Raw genomic sequence first — 16,748 nt, 5'->3', positions numbered from 1 at the left:
ATGGCTCCCTCATATACACTGATGCCCCCACACCAGCCTGCACACCCTCCCCCATTCCAATGCTCCAGATAGCTGTCACCATGCACTTCCCTGACTGTCTCCTAGCAGACCTGCAGACTGATCAAAGTGAACATGCAACCAGATCATGGTATTTTATTTTGGATTAATTAATCCAGGCTGAAAGGGAGTAGGAATCCCAAGAGAGGTGTGGAGCCCACTCAGTTCACGCAAGGAGGTCTGGAAGCCAGGACTCCTGCGTCTCCTGGGAGAGCAAGCAATTCCTAGTGGGCTAGACTCAGAGCAAAGGCGATGGGAGACAGACATCCTGCTTTCTATTTCTAGCTCCAGGGATAATGAACAGACACAGCTCTGGTGTGTTTGATCTGAGCAGAGGAACCTGGATTCCGTCTCTGCTGCTGCTAATGGGCTCAGTCTGAGGCTCTAATTGCTGTTAGCCAACAATCTTGCTTCTCCTAATAGGCCTGACTGACTCTGGGGATATCCTAGAGAACAGCACACGGGGCTTTCCCCGCCCCACCAGGACATATAAGCAGATGTTGGGGACGGGGATGTTTCAACTGGGCCACCCAGTGTCCATGACACTTAAATCATTTTGCCTTCCTTGCATCTATTAGGCTGAATGAAAAAGCTACATGGTTTACTCTCCAGCTCTCTCTGCTGCGATTAACAACATTCAGAAGTGAAGCATTCCAGACAGAGAGGCGTTCTTTGCTTCACTTGTGAAAAATGCCCTGTGAGAATCATGATGTGTAAGAATTGTGTGTGGGAGAGAGGCCGACAGATGGTTGCTTTGTAGAGTTTGGATGCGTTACAATGAATGTCCAAAATGTGGTGAATGTCAACTATTCACATGTAAATACTGACAACTTCAGATGAATTTTATGAATGCCACAAACAGACAGACATATTCCCATTTTGGGGACAGATTTATTGCATAATGATAATCACTATTTGACTGTTGGCATTCGCCAGGGTATCTCCACCTTAATTAAACATTCACAACATTCACCTGGGATTGCCAACATTCACAAGTGACAAAATTCCAGATATACATATTAGAACTCCTATTTGCTTGCAATTACTCTATATTCCAAGCATCTGTGCACAAGAATAAAGCATGCAAACTAAAAAAATGCATGTATAATAATCAATGTTTAAAACTTACTTTAATTGCAGAATTTTCACTTTAGGTTCACAGAATATCCATAATTTTGTTGGTATATAATTCCACCAGTATGAGGGTATATAATATATACAGCGGCGATTTCATCTGTTTGGAATCCTTCAGTGTATTGATGTATAACTTCATATGTTGAATATGTACATGCTGAAGGGTGCTCGGTATTTATTATTTATTTATAGTTATTTTTTAAAAATATTTAAATAATATTCTCTCACAATACATCAGGGCAGTGTACCACAACAATTAGACATTTAAAAGCAATGCAAAGTAATCATCAATGTGACTGGCTACTCAAGAGACCTTTTAAACAACTGTTAAGGCCTGTCAGCATAAAAAGTCTTAAAGAGACACCTGAAAGTCAAAGTTGCCTGCCAAATCTCTATTGGAAGAGCATATCATGATCTTGCATGGATGTATGCATTTAAAGGAGCCTGTTGCTTGGGTATGAAGGAACACACATGCACACCATTGTAAGCTTCCAATTGCTTATTAGGGGAGAGGGAGGTAAGGAACCGTTGCCCAGCAACCCACCCATCTGTCATATCATACAACTGAAACCTGTACTACCTTTTATACCACACACACACAATTTTAGTCTGCAGCATTAATCAGTCCTGAAAGACTACCACTGCATAGCTCCATCCTTGCAATCACTCAAGTAGATCAGGATTCATAGGATCAAAGAATTGTAGAGTTGGAAGGGACCCAAACACCATCAAGTCCAACCCCCTGAAATGCAGGAATCTCAGCTACATCATATATGGCAGACAGCCAACCAACTTCTGCTTTAAAACCTCCACGGAAGGAGAGTCCACCACCTCTTGGAGTTTGTTCCACTGTTAACAGCTCTTACTGTCAGAAAATTATTCCTAAAGTTTCATCTGAATCTCCTTTCTTGCAACTTGAATCCATTGGTTCAGGTCCTAGTTTCCAGAGCAATAGAAAACAAGCTTGCTCCATGTGACAGCCCTTTAGATATTTGAAGATGGCTATTATATCTCCTCTCAGTATCTTTTCCTGGCTAAAATATACCCAACTCCCTCAAACATTCCTCATAAGGCTTGGTTTCCAGACCCTTGATCATCTTGGTCGCCCTGCTCTGCAATAGTATTAACCTTTTTTTGCTGCTTCATCACACTGTGAACTCATGTTAAACCTGTGGTCTACTAAGACCCCTAGATCATTTTCACATCTACTACTGGCAAGCCAAGTGTCTCCCATCTTATATTTGTGCATATTGGTTCTTCCTGCCTAAGTGCAGAACCTGACATTTGCCCCTACTGAAGTTCATTTTGTTAGTTTTGGCCCAGCTCTCCAATCTGTTAAGGTCATCTTAAATCCCAATTCTGTCTTCAGTGGCATCTGCAAATTTGATAAATATCCCCTCAATGTCTTCATCCAAGTTATTTATAAAGATGTTGAACAACAATGGGCCCGGGGCAGAACCCTACAGCACCCCACTTGTCCCCCCCCTTTTTTTTTGCAGGATGACTAGGAACCATTAGTGAGCATTCTTTGAGTATGGAAATGAGCTACAAACCCACCTAACAGTTATCTCACCCAGTCTAAATTTTACCGGCTTATCTGCAAGAATATCATGGGGGAATTTGTCAAAAGCTTTACTGAAATCAGGATACACTATATCCACAGCAGTTCCTGATCCACCAAGCTTGTGACTCTATCAAAGAAAGAAAGAAAGAAATGAGATTCGTCTGGTACGGCTTGTTTTTGAGAAACCCATGTTAGGTCTTAGTAATCACAGTCACCTTTTCTAAGTGCTCACAGACAGACTGTTTAATTATCTGTTCTAGGACACTGGTAACAATGTCAAGCTCACCAGTCAGTAGTTACCCAGATCTTCTTTACTCCCCCTTTTGAAGACAGGGACATCATTTTGCCTGCCTCCAGTCTCCAGGGACATCACTTGTTCTCCAAGAATTCTCAAAATTATAGACAGAGGCTCTGAGATTACATCTGCAAGCTCCTTTAATACTCTTGGGTGCAGCTCATCAGGCCCTGGAGATTTGAACTCATCGATGTAGCTAGGTGTTCCTTTACCACCTCTTTTCCATCTTGGGCTTTAGCTCCTTGCATCATTTATTCTGTTATCACCAGGTTGGGCATTGCTTTCCTTTGAGGTAAAGACAAAAGGCAAAGTAGGTGTTGAGCAGTTCTGCCTTCTCTCTGTCACCCAACAGCATTTCTCCATCCTCTTCACACAAGAGACCTACTACTTGCTTGGTCTTCCTCTTGCTTCAAACATAGCCGAAGAAACCTTTTTATTAATTTTAATCTCTCTTGCAAGCCTGAGTTCATTCTGAGCTTTGCCCACCTAACCTCCCTGCAACTGTTGGCTACTCATATATGTTCTTCCTTTGTGATTTCTCCTTTCTTCAATTTCTTATTCAGGCCCTTCTTAAATCTCAGTTCACCTGTAAGCTCCTTATGCAGCCACACTGGTTTTTTAGGTGTCTCCTACTTTTCTTTCTTGTTGGAATTTTCTGCCTTTCTGCTTTAACCTTTAAGAAACTCCCATTCCTCTTGGACTCCCTTCTCTTTGAGTATTTCTGATCATGGGGAAGTTCCTTAAGCTTTTTGAAATCAGTCTTCTTAAAGTCCGGAGTGCATGTTCAACTACCCTCAGCTTTCCCTTGCTTGTATACAATGAAACCCAATAGTACATTATCACTTTCTCCCAAGGTTCCCTGTACTTTCACTTTGTTGACCAGCTTCTCCCTGTTGGTGAGGACCAGGTCCAATAAAGATGACTCCTCTGTTGCTTCTTCCACTTCTGGGAAATGACATTGTCAGTGAGGCAATTGAGGAAGTTGTTGGAGCTTTCATTCTTGGCAGAGTTTGTTAAAACTCAAACTCTGTCAAGAATGAAAGGTCCAATTATTTCTTCAATTGCCTCACTGACAATATATCTGAGTAACTGAACTCTTCTATGACTACTATATCTCTTCTTTATGAATGTTTGGGAATCTGCTGTAGAAAGGTATCAGCTGAGTCCTCCATTTGGCTTGGAGGTCTATAGCAGACACCCACAATAAGGTCACTCTTGTTTCCCTCTCCTACAATTTTTATCCATATACTCTCAATCTGTCTTCCATGCTCCAAGTTATGGATCTCTTCACAAATGTACACGCCCTTTACATATAATCCTACTCCTCCCCTCTGTTTGATCTACTCATTTTGAACAGGTTGCACCTCTCAAGTTCCAGTCATGAGTATCATCCACCAGGCTCAAGTAATGCCTACTTAGGTCATATTTGTACTGAGAGCTCAAATTCTTTTTGCTTGTTTCCCATACTCTGTGCATTTGTGTAGAAACAACTGAAACCATGAGTCATTCGTCCACACACTGCTGCCTCTGTCCTCCTCCGTGGAGAATCGCCTGCCACCACCACACATCTCATCCTTCTCTGGGGAGCAGAAGGAACCGTTCCATACTTTCCACTGCTACCTTGATGTATTTTAAGGTCTGCAGCTGCTGTTCTTGCTACGCTGGCTGAGAACTGGTGTCCAAAGTGAGGGCATGGAGTCAGTTTTGCAGCTCCAGAGACACAGCATGGCTCCTAACACGGCTCCTGCTTTTTGTGTCATGTTCCTCCAGGAGTTTGTCTCCTGCACTGCACAATCTTCTACCTCCCTAGGGACATTCCATCTGCCTCTCTGTTCCAGGACAGTCCACTCTCTAGCAAGAATTTCCTCATCTGCTCAGTAGCTCAAAGTGTGGATAGGTGGGCCTCAAGTTGCTGTACCTTCTCTTCTAGCTTGGATTTGCTGTAGGTGTAGTAGGTCACTGCTGCAGCTCCCTTGTCATCCATGTCTCTTGGTCCATGAGACAACACTCCAGGCTTCCCCCTCAAACTCCGCCACTAAACACCCTTGCAAATGCCCCAGTTTACAAGTCCTAGTCACAAGAGCTTGACCTGCTAGATTTCTTCCTGTAGTGCTTGTATTAAAAGTGCAGCAGCCCTGCCTTCCTTCACCAGCATGGAGGTGTAAAAATAGGCAGATACAAATAAGTCCAAGCTGGCAAATTGGCTTAATGTTGGCCAGTGCTTTTTTCCTAGAAAAATAGGAGCTGGTACTCACCATGAAGCTGTTACAGTAAGTGTCACACTTTTAAACCAAAAGAGAGAGGTGCCAGTACTCACCATGAAGCTGTTACAGTAAAATGCTGAAGGTTACCCACCTATACATGCCTGGAAAGACAGGACGAGAACAACCTCTCACAACTCTAAGCATGAAAGGACAATTAAATAGTGTCAATGGGTAAGTACTTTGTGATACCTGACCTTTAAGTATGTACCTAAGCTCAGAATGGTTCTGCTCCCTTGTCTCCTGTCTCCACAAGCTCCCACACTCAGATTCTATACTGTCACTAGATAAACACAGCTTATTTCATTTGAGACCTCAGAACAAAATCCCTATTCCCTACCATTGAGCAAAAGGGCTCCTGCGTTTTCTGGGACTGATGTCTAATGGACCATACCAAGGGAAGGTTGTGAAAAGGCACATTTCTTGTGTTCCATCTCTTCTTCCCATCCCCTCCTTTGTTTCAGATGAGATTGAACTGCTAGAGCGCCTGTGGCTATCAGGGATCTGCCACAATGACAAAATTGAGGTGATGAGTAGCAAGTTGGACATAGACAACATGGCGGGTGTCTTCTACATGCTCCTGGTGGCCATGGGACTAAGTCTGCTGGTCTTTGCCTGGGAACACCTAATCTACTGGAAACTGCGTCACTGTATGAGACATACAGGGCGGCTGGACTTCCTGCTCGCCTTCAGCAGGGTGAGGTTGCAAGATCAGCAAGGGACAGTTGGGTGCCCATTGATCCTCTCACCCACTAAGCTATTTTCACATCCATTACTGTCAATTTCTTTGTCCAGAGAGTAAGCTCTTCCCTCCCTCCACATCACTCTCCTTTCACCCAGGACTGTGAATAATCTTTGATCACACGACACCTGTATGCAGAAATCAGCATCCTTAGAATCTCACCATTCTTTTTCCCCTCAGAAAGCAGCAACCATTTCCAGCCTTTATGGCTGTGAAGGTAAGCATGGAAGTGTATGTGCAGACAATGACTTATACAGTCTCAAAAGCAAAAGGTGGGGTCTCTGCAAGTTTTCTAGTGGTCTAAAGATGGAGCTATAGAGCCTGCATCTTTCTTTGCCATTCTGCTGTGACTAAATTATACAAAAGAAGTCAGTATATGCAGGTTTTCATAGTACAAATCACAGACTTTGGGTTACCTTAACACAGAAAATAATGTATACACCCGTCTACATTTTCCCCTTTCCCTAGCTATTAATTTATGGTTGTGTACATACAGGTGGTGACCATTCTGTGTGGTGGTTCCATTCCCAGCATCAGCACAGCATTCATCAGCATGCCCGGCCCCTTATGCCCCTGGTCTTCCCTCTTCTGGATCCAAAAGGACCCATGTGTCAGCGATCACATGTCAATTGGATGAGCCTAAAGTGGTTACCACCTGTACATGCCTAGCCTGAATAGTAGGGGTCACTGTGGGACTGATATGAGGAAAACCAGTTCTGCCTGTCTGCAGCAGAAGCTGGATGCACAGAGCTAATTAGCTGGAACAATTTTTCAACTTTTAAAAAATTGTGTTGACGGTCTTTTAAAATTAAGGTGAAAAATTAATGTTCAGGTGAATGAATCTATTTGCTGCACTTCAAAAAATTAAAAGGGAGGTTGGCACCGTACCTGAGCAATCAAGTAGAACAGTACCAGAGAGACTAGCATATTTGCATTTTATTTGCTGGTTACTACATCCATCAAACAAAATGCGATATCTACCAGTAGCTCACTTGCAGAAGAAAAAAATGCAGGAAGTCCTATTTCAACATTATGTCCGACTCCATTGCTTTCTCTATATCCCTCTCATTTCTATGCTGGATTCTCAGTGACTAACTCCTAAAGATGGGTGTTGAGGTTTGAGCCATACTACTTTATTTTAAAGCCCTGCTTTCTGCCACCAGATTGGCTGTGGTTACTAGGTAAGGAAAGAGGAGCATACTCATCATATCTTGTTATGTCTATACTACAAATTTAAACTGGTGTCAAGCCTTTTAAATGGTTCTGGCTTACAGAGGGAAACCTGGGGCACGGTATTTCTATGATATGGCTGGGAAGACTAACAAAGACTTGCTGGCACACTACAGACCACATTCCACAAGGAGGAGGGGAAGCCTGGTAGTTAAGAGATTTCAAAATAGATTAAATTTGTAGTGTAGTGATGACGTTAACAGGCCATTCCCCTGGCTTTCAAAACAGATTCTCATTGCTAAAGCACAAATTGAGTTCTTTATAGTTCTCATTTGCATATGTTGATCACTTTAAATGCAGATTAAAAATTGCTGCCGCCTAGCACTGAGGCTAAGTTTGTTTTGCTTTTAATCACTCAGCCAGGTGGCAAAAATCCCACCCTACTCTCTGATTCCTCTACCTGGAGAGTTTCCATTGTCTCTTTTTTGATCTTCACTATGTCAGTTTCTCCACTTGTATTTATCTCCTCCTCCTCTCACCGTATCCTCCTCTCTGCTTCCCTCCATTCACTGCCACAGTGATCCATCTCTGAAATAAATGACCTACTATGAAGGATAGGCTCAGGGCTGGTGGGAGAATGCATATGCTAGACAGGGTAGAAATGCACTCTTTGTTAATAGCAGAAGGCTCTCCATGGTGGAGAGTGATCTGGAGTAGCAGCTGGGGTGGAAGATTGTGTGCATGTGAAGGATAGGAGGAAAAGAATTCCAGTTCCCTGGTGTTTATCATTCCCTGGTACAGGAAGACAGTCTTATAACAAGAGGTCCTTCACAATCAAGGGATATGGGATACCATCAGGAATACACTCCAGGGTTTTCCAAAGTGTGGGCTGTGACCCCATGAATATCACTGAGACGGAGAAATGGGGTGAGGAATCTGTGAGACTAGTTACCTGTACTCAGGGGAGAAGAGCTGTGTAGCAGCAGCCAGGATGGGGCAGGGTGAATGGTGCATGTAGAAAATCAATCATGGGGTGAAGTGACATGAGGAGCTGGTGAGCAGAGAAAAGTGATGTTGTAGGTGGTGCTAGAGCTAATTACCCCCAGTGAGATTTCTAGGCTATGGGTTGGAAAGTAACTGCACTTTCATGGAACTGGAGAAACCGTTCTTTATGATATTCTATAAAGAACTGCAAAAAGAGCACCCCAAAAAAAGAGAGAGCATTATGACTGCAATACTTTATCACACAGAGGAAGTCCTGATGGGTTTCACAAGGAGCATGCAATACAGATGACTTTTACACTCTTCTTTGTGGATCCCCTCCGCCCCTCCACCCCCCCAGGGAAGGAGGGGTAGTATGCACTGAGCCTGCCCCCAGGCTAGTACTCGGGTTCATCATGGTCCCCACCATATTTCCCATGCAGGTCTTACAGCAACAGTATTCCTCCCTGTAGTTTGGCAGTTGGCAGTTGTGCTACAGTTCCAACAGCCCCCTTATTTATCCCTCTTTCTCCAATTCGCTCCAGGGCATGTACAGCTGTTGCAGCAGTGAAGACCCCAAAGTCCCAGATCAGCAGCAGCTACCCATCCTTAACCACACCTACGGGCCGTCGCGAGGTGCAGCCCCAGCGTTGCCCAGCCCCCCTGGCCCTCCACTTCCCTGTTCTAGCTTCCTGCCTCGTGAACGGCGCATTGTGGAACGGTGGCGCCACGCTCGTAGTCCCAATTGCTACAAGGATCTATACCCTCCGACGCCTACAGAGCTCCCCACAACCAAACCCCCACGCCATAGCCTCAAGAGCCCTTTCTCAGATGGCTTCCACCGGTTCTATGGGCCCATTGAACCAGAAGGGCTGTCCGATCACGTCAGTGGCAAAAAGATGGCACCCTGTCAGCTGTCTCCGCCACCACCCTCCCGGGGGCTGGAAAATCCTCCCTCATATTTTGCCATTGTGCGTGAGAAAGAAACTCCCGACATGCCACCGGTGGCATCGGGCTGGCAACGCAAATCCCTTCGTGGGTTGTATGAAAGTTTCCAAGCCGGGAAAGCGGCAAGCCGAGCCCCAGAGGTGAAGAAGTATGATGGCTCCTCCAGTGGCTATGCGACCAAAAGCCCTTGTGAGTTGGAACGGGGCAGCAGTCGGCCTTTTGGGAAAGAACGGGGTCGGTATGGCTACACACGGCTGTCCTATGAGGATGAACGCTCCCCACCTGTTTCCCGCTACAGACATGCCGAAGAGACATCTCTGCCTCGAGCCGAGACAGAAGTCAAATGCCCGACATCATCCAGCCGAGAGAGGAGCTCCCGGGCTCACATTTGCCGCAGTCATTCCCACCCGCTTGCCGTAGGTGCCAGCTTGCGCAGCCAAAGTCATTATGTGGATTTTTCTGACTCTGATTCTGACATCTGTGAGAGGGACAGTGACGGGCATAGCTGCTGGTACCAGTCGCCGGATTATTTCTGCACATACCCGTCCCGAGAGAGGCAGCTCTTTGCCACGCATAAGCCCCTGCACTACTGGTCAGCCGACAAGTTGGCCAAGTGCCACGGATGCCACGGTCCCTGCCAGCACTGCCTGAGCTTGGAAATGCTCCCGCCACCCACCCCACCATGCCGCAAGGAGGCTTTGCGCTACTTGAGCTGTTCTGAGGAGCGTCTGGAACGCCGGCTGGACTGGGAGCACCGCCACTGTAGCCTGTATGGATGCCTGGCTCCTCGCCACCGCCACGGCTTTCACCGACGCTGCCATCACCATTCCTGCGAGCTGGGGCCAGCTGGCGGAGTTCTACATCCCACCTCCCGTAGCCTGGAGGACCTCAGCTCTTGCCACATGGTGCGCTGCGGGGCCTCCCATCGACACCAGGGCGGCTTCTCGCCGGAGTGGCTGCCACGCCGGGTGAGCAGAAGCGGGGAGCTTTTTGCCCGCCGTGGTTCTGCCCATTTCTCTAGCCTGGAGTCAGAGGTATGACCAGCAACAGGTGGGGTGGGGGTGGGGTGGGGAAAGAGGCTTCAGATGGGACAGCAGGAAAAAAAAGACTGAGCTGTAGTTGAGCTCACACAGTGGGCACTGAGGTGGTGCAGATGGCGCTGTGGTTCAACCGAATGGAAAGAAGGGAGGACCATGAAGATGACTGCAGAGAGGGGGAAGCAGAACAGTGCCACAAGTGAACCCACCAAGACAAAGGGCATGCCACCAGGAATATATGTGATAGGACCACATCTCCCTGCCACAGAAAAGGGGAAGTGTTCAACCAAAAGAGTATCACAGATTAAACAGTGGGGACTGGAACCACCAATAATCCCATTAAAAAACCCAGGGGAGTGGAGATGATATGTCAGAGAGGGGTAACACCCTGAGACTGCTACCCCAAGTGCCACCAGAATAGCTCCCTGTGACAAAACACCCAGTCCCATCCACCAGCCGATTTACAGCAGGGGGTAGAGGGGAACTGGTCTCTCCTGTGTATCCATAACAGACCTTTTATATCCAGAAAAAGGGCTTTTCTGCCACCCTGTGGCACATCGATGGGGTAGGTTCCTGTGGCCAGGGGCAATTGGCTACTGCAACAGCAGGGCTGTTACTCTCTGAACAAAACCCGAGAGAGTGCCAATGAAATGAACCAATCATGAACCTGGAGAGAGTCTGTGTCCCCATGTAGACTGGCAGCAGGGGGGAAGTGCCATCAGTCAGGCTCCGGAGGGGGTGGGGAGGGGCTTGGACAACAATAACCACAAAACTGTCTGGACTTCTGGGTGGGAGGGGATGTTAGGAGACAAAACTGTGATTTTGTTCAACAGAAAACTGTGATATTTCCCCCCCCTGCACATTTCCCTCTTCTCCCTTCTTGCTTTCTTTGCTCTTCTTAACCACCACCTTCTTTCTCCTTCCCCCCTGCTTTAATCTTGCAATCATGCACCCATTCTGATAGAGATAGCAACACATGCAAACATCATGGATGCTGAAATGAAAAAACACACACACACCTGTGCGCTGTAATGGGCAAAAGCAATCACTGCCCCCCAAACCACATAGACAAACCAGTCCCATGACTGAAAGTGTGTGTTTCACACATCCTACATCAGTGCACCAAAGCTCTCCGTATTAAGAGAGCTATTGCAGAAAATGACAGAAAACATGACTATATAGACTGAAAGGGCACCTGCACTTCAAACCAAACAAAATTAAATCTAATAGAATAAAAACCTCATTCAACAGATAATATACTGTATATTCTCATCACCAAAATTACCACACACCATCTTAATGCTGGTTGCTCTAAGCTGGGAAGCTGGAACACTGGATGTGAGAGTGATTATAAAACTTATTTCCATGCTTCCTGCTTGAGGGGGGAACTGTGCATCCCCCATTGCAGGGAAAGATAAATGTGCTCCCAATGCAGGTACATCTTGCGCACTTTTCCACAGAGAAGATACACAAGTTCTCCTTTTGCTGGAGACTGCTGATGAGTGGGAAGGCGGACCTTAAAGCCAGCTGAAAGCCCAGTCTCTGCACTATTCTGGAAAATGCCCAGCCTTAGAATTTTGCAAGTTTCTAGGAGAAACTTTTGCAAATATGAGAAGCCAAGTGTACTTAAGTAGCAGGTCTGAAGGAAGAGTTTTTCACTCAGCTTGCAAATGATTTGAGATCCACTGCAACATGATGTGGCTATTAATTGGCAAACTGAGCTATTTCTTTTTGGGGGGGAAAACAACAACAATGAGACAAAACTCATGGAAGACAGGAATATAAATGGTTAGTAGATAAGATGGGAATCTTGGCATGGTTCTAAACCTTAAGACAGCAAGAATCCAGAAGAGAAAAGGGAGAACAGGGTATTCTTTTATTATATTTCATCTCTAGAATGTTTGGAACGTTCCCTAAAGCAGAGGTCAGTAACATAAAGTCCATGGGCAGCATTACAGATTAACTCAAGTTTTGGGGGCAAACTAGAGTTGAAGGCAGCAAACCCATTTGATACAACCAGGCCACTGCCAAGTCCAACATCACAACCACTTCTCCATAAGCAGTGTTCCCCTAATGGGGTGAAACCAGAAGTAATAGCTACCAGGAAAAAGGCAGCTCAGGAGACGTGGTGGTGGTAATAGGGTCACGGGCAGGAAAAATGTTCAGCATTCTCCTTCCACCTGTGCTGCACTCTTTTTCTCATCCTGCCCCTGCTCTATGGGAATTTGGCACAACCCACATTTCAACACAAGGGTCATGGCATGAAGCAGTCATGTCATTTTGCCCCTTACCCAAGGCTCTCAGTCTTCTCCAGAAACCTTGAAAATGAGGATTCTAGGGAAATCAAAAAGACCATGCACATGAAACAAAGCCTTGCCAGGGCCACGGGTGGCTTGTAGACTGTGTGCCACCAGTCCCAGCCCCTCTCGGAGACATAGCCAGTGCTGTGTGTGCTACAATTCCAGGCAAGTGCCAATTTGGTGTTAGGCACAGAATGTTGCACTCTGCAAATCTAATTTTTGCAAGATCAGTTTGAAGTGCTCAGCAGGTCTGAAGGCAGGTCTGGCTACAGGCTTTAGAGGGCCCTCAACAAAGTGTCCTCTGCTGGGGCAGGGGCCGTGCATTGGTGGCCATAGGCTTCCTTAGCAGCCACAAGCATCTACAAGGCACCATTTTAAACTTCCCATAGTGCTCCTGTTGCAGCATAGCAGGAAGTTTAAAATGTCATCCCACAGACCCAGCCAGTTGACGCTGGTGGACCCTGCCAAAGTGCTAGACTGCTCAAAGGACGCCACAAGGTGAGGCTGGGCTTACCAGATTTGTAGGCATCTCCAGGGCCCAGAGGGTGGTCTCTAAGTGCTCTGTGGCACTTCTCTCTCTGTGAAAAGCAGAAACAGAATGAAGCAACAAAGCAAAGAAAGCCACTTGTTTCTTTAATCTGTCAGCTTTCCTCGGCACTGTGCAGCAGCTACCCTGGCACGCAATTTCAATGGACCACAGAGCAGACACAGGTCCCGGCCACCACTTTGACCCAGTAAAGCAGCAGCACCTCTCCTCTCATCCATCCTCCCCTAGCCAAGTGAGGCTTGTGCTCAGCAAGGCCTCGTTTGAAGTGCTGTGTTTGGTTTTGAGCACCTCAGTTCGAGCAGGATGTTGACAAATTGAAAAAGATTCAGAGGAGAGCTGCAAGGATGATCAAAGGTCTGGAAGGCAAGTCATATGTGGAGATGCTGAAGTAACTGGGTCTGTTTAGCCTCGAGAAAAATAAGATGAAGGGGGCGGGGGAAGAGAGAGAGAGATGTTGACAGTTTTCAAATATTTAAAAAGGCGTTGGAAAGCAGAGGGAGAGAACAGCAGATGGAGAGGACATAAAACAATGAGCTTTAAGTGTATAGATCTGGCCACATCCTGTCAGGCTGGCATTACTGAGCTGCAAAGGGAGAAAGGAGCAAAGATCCTCACCGTGTCTGGTCACAGGAATTGTGAGGGAACTCTGGTGGAACCACTGAATCCTCTTTTTTACTGAGGTGCTAGCATGTTTGCGAAAAAAGTCCAGAAATGAAGTCCTGATGAGGGGGGCAGTACTGGGATAAGGCCCAGACCGCTTCTGGGAAAACCAGCTGGTGCTGGCACACCCCTAATTATTCAGCCACCAAACAAGCCAGCAGGTCTCCTATCTGCTGAGGAGACTTTAAGTGTACAGGATGTCCTGTCTCAGGGCTGGAGTTGGATCCAGGGGTCTCTAGAGTCCCTCGCAACTCTAAAAGTTATCCAATACAGTGGCAAGAAGAGTGGCATGGTCCCAGGTGCCAGAGTCACATACGGTCACTCCCAAAATGGTGCACACACTGCCAACAGTGAACTGCAGGGAGGGGAGGGGGAACACACTCCCAATCACACAGCCACAGTCAAGCACAAAGGCATACAAGCACACACCAAACAATCACGCCTGCAGGTAGAGAAACGAGCCTCTGCATATAAAACCCACCATTGCGCAAAACAGACTTAATGTGCCGCTTAATGGAGCTTGCACAGCAAAAAAAGGTACCACAATTTTTTAAAACAAACAAACAAACATTGCAAGCACACAGCCTCCATCTCAGATATAGGTAGGCAGGATTGAAGCCACACAAGCATTTCAAAGGAACCCACAATCACACATGTATACAAATCACACCGACAGAGGCGTTTGCAAAAAGCAGCCGTGCCAGGACTGCGGCACACTTGACGTTTTTTCCCCGGCGTGGAGATAAGGGTAACACCATTGCTTGCCTTGTGGCAGGGCTGTGGGCCTAATGGTTTAGGAAGCGACGTCACGTGTGAAGTGGCCCCTGAGTCTATAGCAGCAAAGGGTGGCACCAGGAAGGGCAATGTGTATGTTGAGATGCGCATCTTTTGTAAGCAAAATCTGCTAAAGATTTCACTAAGTGTGTACAGGACCCACCAACACGGCCATAGGAACTGTAGCATACATGAAAATGTGTGACATAAAATGCACCACAGAAGAGGTGCACCCCCCAAACCTCCAATAAATGAACACTGAGATACAACTACATGTGCAGAATCGGGACCACATGCAGTCTCCCTCACAAGTAAACTAACAACCATAAATAAACCCATAATAACCTCAGACTCACACTCCCAACCTTGCTTTCTCTTTCTCTCTCTTTGTGTCTCTTTGTCCCTTTTCCTATTTTGGGGGGGCAATTTAGTAATAACTTTAGAACTGCTGTTTTAGGGAGCGGGCTATGTGGGTGGGGGTGGTCTTTCTTGGAATGGGTGGGGTTTCGCTGGGGTGGGGTGGGGAAGTGGGACCATGGGGCAGCGCCCCACGACAGAATGGGGCAGGGTTTGGGTGGGGCAGGGACCCAGGCATCCGGATGGGGGGGAGGGGCTAGGGTTTTCGATACTATTTTAGGGCGTTCATAAGAAATAAAGGCTTTTTTAATCCCGCTCAGACCTTGCCCCAGTGTGGTTTCTCTGCGTGTGTGCATATTTGGGGACGCTTTCTTATTTAAGGTTTGCATTCCTTTCTTCCTATACTGATGAGTCACAAAAAACAAGGCAAGCTCCCCCCATCCTCTCTTCACCCACCTCCCTCTAACAAACCGCCGGCCTTGTTTCAATCTCACAAAACAGCAGAAAACAAAAATAAGAAGAGGAACCAAGGGAAAAGAAGGAGCAGGTAATTTGCTTACATTAAGAACCAAACTATAGGTGGTGTTGATCACATACATAGTTTGTCCTTGAGTGCACAATTTTTATTTCATAAATAGCCAGCAGGAGTTCCTCCACTGCAATTCAATGCAGATTGGGCCCCTGCAAGGCCTTCCCCCACTCATGTAAATTGCAGCCATGCCTCCCCCCTTCCAATGGAGACTGCAGTGAGCTAAACAGCACTTATGCCCCACTCTCCAGAGTCCCAGTCTTGATTTCTGAAAGAAAAATCATGCACTCAGGGGCAAATCATGTGATTAATGTCATGGATAGTTTGGCACTTCATCCCAAAAACTAAGCAAAGATAATACCAGATTTTCTTAATGTGGCTCTCCTTGGCACAAAATATGGAGTCTGGAATTTTTAGCTGTTCAGTGCCAAAACTTTATGGTTAAATGTTTTCCAAGTCCCCATTCAGAAGTCTAGAGGAAGAGCCATAGGGTGGCTTGCTTTAGACAAGGCAGCGCTGGAGACTTGTGACATCTATTTAACATCTGCTTGTTTATAAGTATGCAAGCAGACCCTCCAGACTCGTGTTTTATTGTGGATGTATTCTGCAACATGTTCTTAACACAATAATAGTAAATTAACGGTGGATTTTGTCTGTTTTGTTGGTTGTTCTGTGATGCTTTCCCAGTGTTATGGCTGCCTGAAAGGGCTACAGAGCAATAGAAGTGGGACAAAAATTAACCAGATTTGTGGAATAAAGTTATGAGATTTCAGCAGGATGTTACAGGGCATGCAGTGACTGGAAATGAAGCAATATGACCACTCCAGAACTTTTTGCAGGCATAAATAGTATCGAAAGCAGGATCACGCATGACGACCCTGATAGCATCATGAGCACAAATTATCATGAACGCTCTACCACCAATTCGGCATGAAATATCCAAAGAGCAACTGTACCTCTCTTAGCCATGCCCCAGCTTTAAAAAACAAATAAATCTCACAGCTCTCTCTGAGGGCTTTTCCACACTTACCTTTTGCCCTAGAGCTTTCATGGAGATTCCCCATGAAAAACTGCTCTTTAGCGCTTAATTGGAATAAACAGCAGATTGAGGTTTGCTACGATTGAGCGCTAAAGAGTGGGTTTTCACAGGGGAAAGCTCTGGAACAAAAATAATGATGCCTAGACACGTAGCTTTAAAGTACAGACCTTGCCTGTAAAGAGCGGGGAGAGAGCTAAGTATGGATAAGCCCTGTCGCTGTTCCAGTTCAAACTTGCTGGTTTCCCTTTCCCTGCCAAGGTGTCACCTTCCAACAGAAGTGGGGGAAAGACCTTTCCCGTCATCAAGCAACATATTTTTTAAAATTCTGTTCCTGACCATCCATAACCTGCCCA

At 46.2% G+C, this 16,748-nt stretch overlaps 2 protein-coding genes across 8 annotated transcripts in view; one reads left to right on the top strand and one right to left on the bottom strand.

Moving 5' to 3' along the window:
- GRIN2D (glutamate ionotropic receptor NMDA type subunit 2D) overlaps positions 1-11,922 on the top strand; it is a 59,053-nt gene extending 47,131 nt beyond the window's left edge. For all 3 annotated transcript variants that reach the window (XM_082196892.1, XM_082196891.1, XM_082196890.1), the window contains 2 exons: positions 5,776-6,008; positions 8,750-11,922. In XM_082196892.1, coding sequence (XP_082053018.1) covers positions 5,776-6,008; positions 8,750-10,192 — 1,676 coding nt within the window. In that variant the 3' untranslated portion in view covers positions 10,193-11,922. The remainder of the gene's footprint in view (positions 1-5,775; positions 6,009-8,749) is intronic.
- KDELR1 (KDEL endoplasmic reticulum protein retention receptor 1) overlaps positions 1-16,748 on the bottom strand; it is a 124,016-nt gene that overhangs the window by 65,846 nt on the left and 41,422 nt on the right. For 2 of the 5 annotated variants that reach the window (XM_082197138.1, XM_082197140.1), the window contains exon 3: positions 13,004-13,067. The exons of the other annotated variants lie outside the window; for them this stretch is intronic. The gene's annotated coding sequence lies outside the window, so the exon portion shown is untranslated. The remainder of the gene's footprint in view (positions 1-13,003; positions 13,068-16,748) is intronic. 5 annotated transcript variants of the gene reach the window in all.

The sequence above is a fragment of the Podarcis vaucheri genome, assembly GCF_965113315.1.
Source record: "Podarcis vaucheri genome assembly, chromosome: 13".
In the NCBI taxonomy this organism is placed as follows: Eukaryota; Metazoa; Chordata; class Lepidosauria; order Squamata; family Lacertidae; genus Podarcis; species Podarcis vaucheri.
Note: the sequence above shows the minus strand (reverse complement) of the source record. Positions and strands in the feature narration are given on the sequence as shown.